The 13965-nt window shown below is 35.8% G+C and overlaps 1 protein-coding gene across 1 annotated transcript; it reads right to left on the minus strand.

Annotated features, from left to right (window-relative positions):
* Positions 1 to 12061: 12061 nt before the first annotated feature.
* LOC113334684 lies at positions 12062 to 13578 on the minus strand. Its single transcript, XM_026580881.1, has 3 exons — positions 13449 to 13578; positions 12506 to 13374; positions 12062 to 12349 (listed from the first exon to the last, which is right to left on the minus strand). Exons 1-3 carry the CDS (start codon positions 13576 to 13578, stop codon positions 12062 to 12064), a joined length of 1287 nt encoding a protein of 428 aa, XP_026436666.1.
* Positions 13579 to 13965: the final 387 nt, after the last annotated feature.

Below are 13965 nucleotides of genomic sequence, written 5' to 3' on the forward strand. Positions count from 1 at the left end.
CGAGTTGAATTATTGATGTTCTTGAATAATCCAAAATAACAAACCACATACCAACCAAAATTCCTAGAAATAGTCACCTTGAAATTGGAGATAAAATCACCATAAAGATGAAGACAAAATCGCACAAAAGCGAAAACATAATCGCTCCAAAGGTGAAGAAAAATGTCAATCGACATCAAAATCAAACCAAAATTAAAATCCTATACTAAAAGCTAACACTAATAAAAATAAAACAAATTCTTTGCTCAGATCTAGTCCAAAACAGACTAGATCTGAGCAAAAAGATGGAGGTAACTTGCAGAGTTTTTTGGGTTTTTTTCTAAGAAAGGAGAGGAGAAGAAGAAAGAAAAATTTAGAATATTCGATTACTAAAAAAAAAAAATGGTACTTGAAATACTGATGTCATTCATTAGTTCCGAGTATGAATTTAAATCGAGTTATAAAGTGAATTGTTATTTAAAGAGCAGTACTGAAGAAAAGAAATTATGTTCTTAGGAAAGTATATACGGCACTAATAAACCACTCATTTTCTGCAACAAACAGGGACACACTACTTACTGCGTGCTTGGAAATTCTGAGTGGCACTATGGCCTCCCAAAGAGCTTGGTAAAGCATGGAATTAGGGATAAGGTAAAGCATCAAAGGGTAAAGAGGTTGTCCTAACTGCTGAGGTAAACAATTGACTTAATAATAGAGAATGAATTACACCAATAGTAGTATATCTGATTAAAAAAAAAAAGAAATCTTACTAATATTAGGTACATATTCGTGTGAAGGTAGAATGCTACCCTATCTTAGACTACAAAAGGTGCATCAAGTTGCACATTTGGCTTCAGTTTACTAACATTTAGTGTTTGACATCGCAAAAATTGCAACTTCTTTTTTTAGCTTCTTGGGCTGGTGCACTCAGTTGGTTATTACTTAAGTGGTATATATTCACCCGGATCCAGGTTTGGCATCCTCTTCATGTTACCATTAGTAAATATGTAGAACATATTTACTTCTATTAAGCCAGTAACTATTTTTCTCTGTTAACACTTTTTCTAAAAGCTTAATTGTTTAGGCGGGAAATGGAACTCTTCCTCAATGTGTGTTCCAACCTTATAGAATTAACAAGATCGCGTCTAACTAGAACCCGCTTCTGCATCAGAGGAATAGTAACGCTGCTTGGCTACTGTCAGTCTTCGACTGTTCAACTGTCATGCTTGGTTGCTGTATTTAAGTACATGTCCTTCGTCCGATATTTTATCTGGACCATGGTCAATAGGTTTTTAGAAAATGCACCAAAATTGCCCATTGGAGAAAGATTCGTGTAGTCTTTGTTGTCGTAAGTGTAAGGTAGTGTGAAATATGCAAGCAAGAAGAGCCCGAATCCTAAATGTAAGTTGGGTTCTTGAAATTCAATGGCTCCAAAATATACTTATCTCTACAAACTTTCCGAGCCAGTGAGTTGCATTTTAATTAATTGACTACATTTTTAATGATCGAATATTTTTATTGCATGTTTCTACTTTTCATGATTAATAGACTACATTTTTTAGTCTTTAGTAATCGAATATTCTAAAAAAAAAAAAAACATGTAATATTTTCACATAGAACTTATTGTTGACATAGTTTGTCAAAATGTTTACTTTCCATTTCTATGATTATGCATCTGTAATCATCTTGCTTTCTCCTAGTTGTACCTGAAGTCACGGATCTGAGATTTCTGATGACGTCTTGATGCAGGGCTTAAACCTATCACGTCTACAACGAACACAACAATTTATCATTGGTTATTTACTTTGTGAATTAATATTAGATTAATAAAAATGTTCATCTCTCTTAATACTTTCTGAATCTATTATTTACTTTGTGAATTGATATTAGACTACTGACCAGGCATCCCAACCTTCAATAATTGCTTTAACTCATAATTTAAACAACTTTCAAGTGAGAACCATATGTGGTGTGAACACTCAACGAAATAAGATAAGCCATATGTCAACGGGATGAGTTATGTTCCTGAAATCCCTTGTGCACTCCCGCATGAGCAAGCATTATTTTTCCATTTGCATCGCCATTGCAGCATAAGTTAGGAACCTAATAATCAAAATTAAACTTCGCAGTATAAGTTAAGAACCTAGTAATCAAAATTAAACTTCGCAGTATAAGTTAGGAACCTAGAAATCAAAATTAAACTTCATCAATATAAGTAGATCACACTATAGATTCTATATAAATGTTACAGGTATTTGTTGTATTCTTAGTATAATTATACCCATAAATGTAGCTTTTATTATTTCTGAAAATAAAATGTAACTTTACACAGGCAATATCACCTTCCTTTGGGTTTCTTTTGAGGCGATGATTTACTTTCATCCATAGAAAAGGCAATTTCAGTGGTCGAGCAAACAGATTGTGTACTACAAATACTCATATCTAGACCACTCGAACCCTCCATTGGATATCATCTTCTATGGAATGCTGCCGAAGATTTTTTTTTTCTTTGATCGGTAAAGAATTATGGTATTAAAAATCTTCTATGGAATGCTGCGGAAGAATTATGATATTAAAAATCAACGGGTCAGAGACAAATAAGTAGGAATAACAGGTCCTTATTCCCAGATCCTATTACGATGAGTCAAATAAAATTGAAAAGAACCCTAATGCTTAAAAGAAATTAGGGATAGAATTTCGCGACCCTAATGCTTAAAAGAAATTAGGGCTAGAATTTCGCGGTGGATCCATCGATCATCACCTGCGATACAAAAAAAAAGAGAGAGAAAAGAGAAACGAAATCAACAAAAAATCATGGAAATCGTAACACGAAATAAGAAAATAAAACTTTTAACTGCAAAATCAAATATACGTTGGTACTATCACGTGCGAAATAAAAATAAAATAAAATATCCGTTGGTATTATCACATGCGAAATAAAAATAAAACAATTAATAGAAAATTAGAACAGACATGGAGGAGAATGGAGAAGAAACATCGAGTAAATGGGCGAGAAAAAGAAAGAAAAGGCGAGTAAAGGGGTTTCCAGTGTATAGCAGTAAAGTTAAGAGAATAGAATCGTAAAAAGGGAAGAGAACAGGAGAACAAAATTAGGGTATTGGTTTTGCGAGAAAGGTTTTACTAAAAACCAATTTCCAGTTTAAGGTTTGGTGTTTAGACGGTTGTATGGGTTAGAGGGAATTATTTTGATATATGATCCAAACACAAGTTACTCTAGAGAAGTGGTGTGAAAATAAAATACGGTGGTGAGAATAAACAAAAAATTCTTATTGGTCGAAAAACTCTCTGGTGGGGTCAGAAGCTCTAGGAAAAGAGCTTGATTCAGCTTTTAACCATGACAGAGAAAAATCACCTGAAATCATATTATTAATATCGCGTTTTCACATGTCTGGTTGATATAATGTCAGTATGTATTAATTCATATTTTCATTTTGGTGATGATTCGTTTTAGTATTTTTCTGTTTTCATTTTATGATACGATGGTTTTTTTTTCCTTAAGATAAGTCCATAGTATATAAAATATGAACGGTCAGCTTAAATTATGATTGTTGATTTCGTTCATTAAGAATTTTGCTGAATGTTATTTAGTTCTCTTGAATATAATCAATTTTTTTGTTCAATTGGTTGTACCAACTCGATATTGTCTTTAGAAGTACTTTGACCATATTGTCTTCCCAAATTTGAATGTTCCCTGGAATGTAATCCACTTGCTCGACTATTAATCTGTTAGTAGTTTCAAAAGATAAGTTCAAATATAATTGCATGTGTTCTAATTTTTGTGGAAGAACTCACAAAAGATGATATGAGTCAGAAAATTTTCATTTCTCTACTTCATCCATGATATTAACGAACCAGTATATGTTGAAGTATGACAACAAGAGAACTATTTTTAGTAATATATTCAACCTAAAGTAAGTGGTTGACATGTGTAGTGAGATTCTCTTGGCCTATGAGATAAAGAAATTTCTCAAATTAAGCTAAATGTAGCAAAATTGAAAATGGAAGAACCCCGAAGTAATGAGGGTTAGACATACTGACTCATATAAAGCATGTGAAAAGGGACATATATTTCATGAGACAGAGATGTATTTATTTCCCAGTGGTGATGACACCAAAGTACAGGTATCAACTGAATATGGGACGAAGCTAAAATGTAACTCTAGCTCCCATCATAAATGAAAGAGTTGGAAATGCACCTGGTCACAGATGTTGGTATGTACAATGTAATGTATGTATCATAAAAGTAACCAATTTTCACATCAACTTTAATGGCAACAAGAATTTTTCCTGGCCAATTGTCTAGCTTATTTAATTGAACTAGATCCAATGTCTGCGCTTATGAAATGAAAAGTACATCATTCCCACGGAAAATTCTTTACAGCATTTGAGATATATCTGGATGAAAAGTATATTACCCCCCTGAAACGTAACATATATTCACTCTAAAGTACTTGAGTTGAATCTCACTTTTGCTACTATTAAGGCCACACCACTTATTTAATATCTCAAGATTCAATGTCTAACAGATAGTGGTTTCCCTCCGACCAAATTAAGGAATTTAAACTAGTTGTTGAACTATTTACTTATAATGTGACTACGACATTGGATCATCGAGCGCGCAATGCTCAAATTTTGTTTCCAAGATGGGACAAAGATTAAAAGTCACAAATCCTCTATATGTGCTGAGAGCTAATCACCTTGTTAAATTCCAAAGAGACCCATGCAAGTGGATATTATATGAAAACTCGCAATTATGAGAATGTAATTGATTGCATCTTTTATAATCTCTAATATATTTTGAAGGAAATAAATCTTAGAGAAACTAATGAGTCAATCTAGTGAAATGTAAATCACTATCGTATTTGGATTATTGAATCCATAGTGACCCCAACGATGAAATGTTGGGAATTGACTCATGCAGGCTTTGAAATAACCATAAAGGCACTTTGGTTGTGACACGATATTTCATTTTGGAAGGAATCATACGTACATCACTGTGTTTGAGAGGACGAGACAACGGGAGAAATATTGACAAAATGCGAAGTAACGACATATCTCTCAATAAGTGCTTTCTAAAGTACCAGATGCATAACCCCCTCCTCCCTCCCATTATGCTTTTAAGTAAGAGAGCATATCACTCATTTTACAAAGTCTTCAGTAAAAGAGGATCAAGACAATCCTAAGATGCAAATGGTAAACAATCCATATTACAACGATAACAAGGTGAAATTTAGAAAAATATTTATGCAGAATGCGGACCATTAAAGTGACTTATGGCTCTGGTGAATGTTTTGATATTTTGGACTAGTTATAGTTCCCAAGAAATTTGCGTTTAAAAACTCCTAGCACATATTACACAATACAATGTGCAAAGGTTCACCACCCTTATTAATGCTTGAGAGTTTACATCAAAAGGACTTGATAAATATTGCATGTTTAATATGATCAATATAGAGCATCTTATACCCAATGGCCTCGCAGAGGCCACCATCAAAGGTTAAGATGGTGCCTAAGGAATAGGTTATGTGTATCAACCTGTTTTTATTGCTTTGGGGATATGCAATATTACACGCATCTTACTTAATTCGTTTTTAGAACCCAATATTAGTCAACCTTTTTTGCGTACCAGTTGGTAACTGGATTTAAGCCTGACATTTGTGTTCATACGCATTTTTGGTTGCACTATATATGTGCCATTACGACTCCACATCGTACTATGATGGGTCTTCAAACTGTTAAGTAGTTATGTTGGAAATGAGTTCCCAACAATTATCCGCACTTTAAAACTTTGGCAGGAGATCTCTTACCGCTAGATTTGCGGGTTATCACTTTAATGAGATAGTCTTCCCGTCGTTAGGGGGGATAAAAAAAATAGTATTTTCTAAGGGAACGACAAGAATTATCGTGGTGTGTTCCCACTGTATCTCATATTGATTCTTGTAATCCACAAATGTAAATGTGAAGTGACAAAGAACAATCGATTTTTAGAATGTACACTGATGTCGCTAAAGTAATGAGATCACACATACCAGCTGCAAACCTACCTGCAAGGTTACAAATCCTCAATAAGGAATATACACCATAGACTAAGGTATTGCAACTACACTTAGTGGAAGTGTGGTTGAGGCCGTGGTTTCATAAAGGAAGATGGAGAGACCACCAGGTTCGATCAATGCTCACCTATAAAGGAAGTAGATGATAAAGGCACAACCTATAATTTGTATCATTAATAAAATCATCTCATATGATTGTCTCTGACTGTGTCCATAAATCAATACTGGAGGACGTTCCGAAGTTTAATGATTCCAGAGAACAATGAAATCCTAAAGGATTATGAGAACACACACGAGTCAATGGAAAGATCGTGCGAGCATATCAATGATTTTTTTATGTAGTTTCTCAAGAAAATAGAGCAAGACGAGATCGAACCATGCTTCTTATTGTTTAATTTCAACAAAGTGCATATTTGGCCTACATAATCCAGGTAGAACTTGGTTCTTTGACAAATATACAGGTATTTGGTGTGGTAGTGCTAACCAACCAAGTGTAAAACCTATGGGACGTACATGATTAATTTATCACAAAGCATAGTGAGAAGAAAGCAGTCTGAAAGTATAAAGACTCGCTTGTGGCGCGAGGTTTCTAAAAAATTCCTGAAATTGTTCTCTTGTAATGAACATTATAGCGCTCTTCTACTTAGTTAGCTTGGCAATTTCAAAGGAACATCATACGTATGTGGTAGTTATGTATCTCTGAAAGAATCAAGAGATAGCAGATATTTACAAAAGTACTTGATAAGCCTTTTTTCGACCAAATCAAGTGACTCTAAACCACAGAGTGCATTTACAGTTAGATAGAACGCTCACTTATAGATTGAAGAAATCAGGCGGAAATGGTATACCCGACTAAGTGGATATTTGATTTGGAGGGGATAGACAAGTAAGTTATTTTTTCTTGCGTATTCACAAGAAAGTTCCTGATTTGGAATTGTAGCTATTTATGTTGATGGTACAGGATTGATGGGTACTCTTGATGTAATAAGAGAACTTAATAGCTATTTAAAATCCGAATTTGAGATGAAAAATCTAGGAAAAGCTCGGCCGAGTACCGAGCTTGTGGTATATTATTCCACCAGTTTGCATATGTCTAAAGTTTTTCAGGCAAATTTAACAAAGACATGCATCCTGATAGCACTCACATGATTAGTCGAGGTTCAAATGTAAGTAAGTAACCATTTCGTCCAAAGGAAGATGACGAAGATGTGTTGGGAGATGAAATTCCCATATCTAAGTACAATAGACGCATTGTTGAACTTTGTATAATAATATACTCGATTAAATTTTACATCCTCAGGGAACTTGTTAGCTAGATATAGATCAGCGCCAATGCAACATCATTGAAATAGTATAGTGAAAGTAATCATGTACTTAAAAGTAACCACTGACATAAATTTGTTTTTATCCCTGCAAAAACATAAAAAGGAATGCTAAAGGAACTGCAATTAAAAGGTTGTTGATTATGAAGGACAATAATATCTTCTCCAGCGAAAGTAATCAAGGGGAGATATGGTAGACTATTTTCTAAGTCATTACCGATATTCAGTTTCGAAAAGTACATGACTAAAGGAACTGTCTGGAACAACTCTGAAAGTAATCAAGGGGAGATGCCGACATCAGGGAGGGATCTAAGGATATGATGTCGACATAATTTACTTCGAAATTGAAGTTGTGTCGTACTCTTTTTCCCTTCGATCGAGAATAGTTTTTCCCAAAGGATTTTGTTACTCGAAAAGGTTTTTAGCGAGACAATACTAAAAGCATCAAGTATGTTGAACGTTGAAGACATAAAGATCGCGTTGATATTATTGAAAATATCTGAATCAAAGAAATGAAACACGATAGCACTAGTACAAACCTTCACATAGGCCACGTTTTTTAGTGTACAGTCCAGCCACGTTTCAGGTTATTTGTGTGGCTATTGGTCATCAGTATAACTATAGCCACATTTTATTTTACCATGTAGCCATAGTGCACCATTTAGTCATGGGTTTATTCCTAAACCCATCAACTGTATCCATAGGGTATCGTTTGGTCATGGTTTTCAGTTTAATCCAATCACATGTAGCCATAGATGCGTATATGGCCACATTAAATAATTTTGTATGTGTCAAAAGTGTCGGATGACAATAGACACACCTTTTAGACTGTGACGGAAAGAGGATTTATTTAGCCACATTGGTTTGTTTATGTGTCCATAATATCTGGTTTATTAGACACGCATATACTAAGGAATTGACACATTATATCAAACATGACAAAAGATTGACATATGGTTACTCCATATTTTTTTTTGGGAGGATTATGATATGGCTACACGAAAAACAAATTGTGAACATAGCGTCGGATCCATTAGACACATGAGATTGAATTTTAACTTTTAAAGTACTAGCCATGGTTGTTACCGAGTCTTTTCTAGGCCAAATGCTCCTAGTATGCTTAATTTTCAAGCAACATATGCTAGGGTAATGTTTATGCATGTTCACTGCAATAAAGAAACCTCAAGCTCTGGTGTATAGAAGGATACATTACAAGTGATTGTGGCTTCCAAGGTAATTGCAATACAGCGGGTGCAGCCGTGTGTTTTGTGAAAATAAAACATGTATAGTGGAGTTCTGTTGTGTTACTTTCTCCCAAAATTCCCGATATATAACCATGCCAAAATCCAAAATAGGAAACCATATCTTAAACTTTTCATACAAATCTAGAAGGGACTGCAAACGACAGGAGCCATCTGTGAGACCAACCAAACCTGTTTAACTTATCAATTCACAAAAGCTTTATATTTTTAGCCAATATATTTAATGAAAAAATTTATATCTACAACCAATATTTTTTATTTACCTCTTTCCAAAAGAAAAAAACAAAAATATTACATCAAATTGATTTTGGAGCCAGCCACTCCAAAACTACGATTGCAGTAGGAATGCATTTCTTTTGCTCTTTATATAACAAGACAAAACAATCCCATAATCAAATTCTTGATGTTTTAGATGCAGAGTTCGTGTCCTACAATTCGAGTGTCAAACTTATAGAGGCATCTGATGGCATAAAAATGACTTCGTCAAAGCTCAGGGACAATGTAGAGTGTTGAATAGCCACAACGAACCTACAACAGGAAAATAGGGTTCTGAGTTCAAAAAAAACAAGGAAGAAAGAACGAGGGCACAACAATTAATACAAGGTGTCAGCCCAACTCAACATAAATTGTGGTCAAGACTTCTTACAAAGAGGACTTTCACAAGATATGGGAAAAACCCTGTCAAGTATGGTATTCAAAACGGTTGAGGGTTAAATTGGAACAAGGAAAATGAGATTAAAATTCACTATTCTTCACAGGCTACACAATACAAACTCCTCACACAAGCAAGTGAACCGCTCCATGCAATTCACTTAGGAAAAAGCATCAGTCCGCCCCCAAATGCTTTCACCATAAAATTGAGAACCATAAGACCTTTAGCACCATCATTTTAAATGTTTTTTTTTGTGGTTAATGAACTGGAGTTTCCATCATATATCTACAGGGTTACGAATCTAATTTGGGTACTTGGAATTCAATTTCACCATATGCTTTGAGTAATGTTATGAAGTGTATAAAAGATTTCTGAAATACAAGTACAACATGTAGTTATAGTGCATGTGCCCATAAATATATTCAAGCAATAGGACAAAAACATACCAACTCTCATTCTCTTGGATATCTATTTAAAAGTGACCAGAGTAGCAAGTTGTAAAGTACAGTAGTAGAAATTTCAATTGAAGTTCCATATGAGACACGGATAAAATGATGTTATTCATTTTACAAAGAATAAAGCACGCAAACATACAGAAAGCATGCTAAGGAACAGGATTAAACATAAGTTCCATCTTTATCGTTCTTTCAATATCATGTCACTAACCGAATAACCACAGATTAAAGGAAATAAAGCGATGTGTACCTGCGGGAGTGTGTCATTTTGGCTTGCGTATAAGTAAACCTCGGCAGTCAGTTCGGAAGTAATCATTTCGGGATTCTTTACCCAAGTCTTGTGGATCTACAGACGGCAAGATATTATCATTCGCAGAAAAGATTACTGTACTGAATTCCTCATCGTTGCCATCGTCATCTCTATAATTTTTGGGAGGTGTCACAAAAACAATAGACTTTTTCTTATCTAACTGGTCTTTGACATAAAATACCTGCTTAGCTTGTGAGGCTAAAATAAAAGGATCATTTTTGTATCCCAACATAGTAAGGTCAACAATCTTGTAGCCAAGAGCATCTCTTTTGACCCCACGTTTATTATCAACCCAATTGCACTTGAACAGATGAACTTTTCTTTCACAGTAATCTAACTCCCATATCTCTTGCAAGACACCATAATAAGAGGCTTTACCATATGTAACATCATCATCTCTAGATATGTGCATGTCATTTGCTGCAACGCTAACCCCACTATTCTGGTGAATTCTACCATCACGGGATCTTGTGCGGAATAGATATCCATTGATGCGATATACAGTGTATTTCGTTACCTCGTAGTGCGGGCCGTGTGATATCCATCTTAAGTTCTCTGAGATACTTTCTCTGTCGTCTGCCAACTCTTTTTCAACCTGAAATTCATTATTAGGATGAACCTTGAGTTTAAAGGAATATAACACATCAAACAAGACACTTTTTCTATGACCTATTACCTCATTTTTTAACCAAGCGCCAAAAGTGTTAGAGTGCTCTTTCTCTAGCCATGCTCGCTTTTTAGTAGAATAGTTAGTTTCCAAATATAGCTTGTGTCGGCTGGTATGTACAATAACCAAATGTTATTATACTTTGTACAAAAAAAAAACAGGAAAAAAACAGGAAAAAAAACAAATTAATACTTACTCTATGTAAGGCTCAATTTCAGGCGTGTTCTGCATTACATAGAAATGTGCTTGTCTCAACTGTTCAGGGGTAACTATACACGGCTCTTCAGCTGATAACGGTTCTCCCTCCTGAGATGTATTATGCCTATCTAGTGGAATACCAATTGTCCTGATGCTTTTATGGTACTCACAATATATCTCAATCGTCTCTTCTGCAACATTCTCTTCGGCAATGCATCCACAAGGTTGATTCTTGTTTCGCACATGCCCCTTTATAACCTTCATACACCTTTCGAAAGGATACATCCATCGAAAGCAAACCGGACCGCATAACTTCACTTCCCTGGTAAGATGTACAGTTAAATGAATCATGATGTCAAAGAAGGATGGAAGAAAATACTTCTCTAGAATAACGTCACACAGAGATCCTCTTGCAATTTATCTAGCTCTTCCACCATGATTTCTTTGGCAGATATTGATCTGAAAAAGAAACAAAACCTGATAATAGCATATCTCACAGGTGTAGGCATAATTGATCGAATAGCGACGGGCAAAAATTGTTGCATAAGCATATGGTAATCATGTGATTTGAGTCCGATCAGCTTACGCTCTTTTAGGTTCACAAGGGTGGAAAAATCCGAACAATACCCTTCTGGAACTCTTAACTCGGATAGTGTCTCCAAGAATATGTCTTTTTCTTCCGTAGTTAATGTATAACATGCTGCGGGAAGTATCGTTCCTTTGTCATCTGTCTTAGGGTGTAACTCCGATTTTAACCCCAAACGCACCAAATCCTTTCTGGCGTTTAATCCATCTTTTGTATTCCCGTTGTGCAGCAACGTTCCAACAAGACTTTGTCCCACATTCTTTTCGACATGCATGAAATCAATACAATGTTGGACATCATTATAGCGCCAATATCTAAGTAGTCGCTGCCATATGTTGTACTTGCTCCAGTAAGTGGTTTCCCTGCCTTCCTCTTCCTCACCTGACCTATCGACTTCTTTTGATATTTTTCTGATGCGCTCAATTTTCGTTTTTCCGATGCGCTTCATCTTTCCACCTTTTCCAGGTGTAGCCTGCACGTCTTCCCCTTGAGTATTCGTCCCCTTCTTTCCCCATGAATTCTTTATACATTTTACCTCCTCATATTTCTTCCCCGGTCATTGGTTCTGGAGCAGTCTCCCACTCTTGTTTTCCGCCAAATGCCCCCTTCTGCCTTCTGAACGGATGCTCATAGGGTAAAAATCTTCTATAACCAACATAAACATTCTTGTTTGAGTCATGAAGCCTAATACTGTGCGTTTTTTTACGACAACCACACAACCATGATATCCAGCGTAGCGACAACCACATAGTGTACCAAGAGCAGGATAATCGTTTATCGTCCACAAAACAACTGCACGTAGAGTAAACATTTCTTGGGCATATGCATCCCATGTTCTCTTTCCCTTCTCAAATAAGAATTGAAAATCTTTAACAAGAGGTTCTAAAAAGACATCGATGTTGTTTCCTGGCGCACCATCTATAAGTAACGACAATATGAACTTTCTCTTCATACACAGCCCCGGTGGAAGGTTGTAAATCACAACCAAAACTGGCCATACACTGTGATGTTTGGTGCCTGTGTTTACATCAACTCCATCAGCCGAAACAGCTAACCGCAGATTTCTTGGATCACCTTTAATTTCTGGGAAATTGTTATCTATCTCTCTCCAAGCATGTGAGTCTGCCGGATGACGTAAAACACCGTCTTTGTTTCTAGTGGTATCGTGCCATATCAAATCTTTTGCTGTGTGCTTCGATTGAAACAGCCGCTGAAATCTTGGGATGATGTCGAAGTACCACAATACCTTTGCTGGAACATTCTCGTAAACTTTACCATCCCTGTCAACTTTCCATCTGGGTGCTTTACAAGTAGGACACACTTTTTCATCCTTGTACTCATTCCAATAAAGAATGCAGTTGTTGATACATGCATGTATCTTTGTGTACCCTGAACCCATTGATTTCAATATTTTTTTTGCCTGATATGTACTCCTCGCCATTAAATTACCTTCTTTGGGAAGCATGTCCTTTAACAAGGGTAACAATTCATTAAAAAACATGTCTGATGCACCGTGCTTACTCTTCAACTTAAACAACTGCACAATTGCAGACAACTTTGTGAAGTTGGGACATCCTTCGTATAAGGGCTTTTCAGCATTTTCAAGTAACTTTTTAAACTTTATAGGGTCATCTGCGAACTCTTCTGCAGCCTGCATCATATCTATAGTGTCTGGAGCATCAGTGGGAGTTCCCATTCCAAAATCTTCGTCTGGAGCATCAGTGGGAGTTCCCATTTCAAATTCAGCGTGCATACCATTGTTGACGTTAACTGGCTTACTACTAGTTATTGCCTCATCCTTTTCCCCATGCTTATTCCAAATAGTATACGTTTGATCGATTCCATTTACGAATAAATGATCTTCTACGTCTCCAACGGAGCATGCACAGAGATTTAAACAATTTGTACACGGACACAACATAAGAAATTCATCATATGTCTACCCTCCTCCTTGAGATGGTTGACAGCATACCGCAGAAACGCCGCAACTCCTTCTCTATAACGTTTCTTCGTTCTATCAGTACTCATCCAGGATTTATCCATTCTGAAACGCAAAGAGACCAGTAGATCCATCAGTTGCACTCCAATGAAAGCAAAAACTGATAAATCAATTCAGAAATACATACAAGTCTTGAAATTACCAATAAATTCAGCACCATTTGAAACATAAAAAATTTATATGGACAAACATGGTAATAACAGATGAAACAGGCAATATGCAATTTCCCTCATACAAACCGATAATCATGCCACACAAACCCATAATCAGACATCCAGTATTAACTCAGGAAAATTGGTCTAGTACTTTCAGTAAATGGAGTCATTTCAAGTTTTGGAATAACACATACTGAAGGGTCTGTATGTCAGCCGCAGTTGGGAGATTTCGCGAGAATGAATTGCAGCAGCTCTAGGGTCAGTGTGTTTGTTAAATTAGAGTAAACACTGATCTGTGCTCTAATT

Source organism: Papaver somniferum, unplaced genomic scaffold, assembly GCF_003573695.1.
Source record: "Papaver somniferum cultivar HN1 unplaced genomic scaffold, ASM357369v1 unplaced-scaffold_137, whole genome shotgun sequence".
Taxonomy (NCBI): Eukaryota; Viridiplantae; Streptophyta; class Magnoliopsida; order Ranunculales; family Papaveraceae; genus Papaver; species Papaver somniferum.

Bases quoted from the DNA above. Each gene is read 5' to 3' on its own strand.
- LOC113334684 (XM_026580881.1), bottom strand. From the start codon at position 13,578: ATGGATCTACTGGTCTCTTTGCGTTTCAGAATGGATAAATCCTGGATG. The intron at 13,375-13,448 runs GTAGACATATGA...GCTCCGTTGGAG, and splicing joins CAACCATCTCAAGGAGGAGG to ACGTAGAAGATCATTTATTC. The intron at 12,350-12,505 runs GTATGGCCAGTT...TTATTTGAGAAG, and splicing joins CAGGCACCAAACATCACAGT to GGAAAGAGAACATGGGATGC.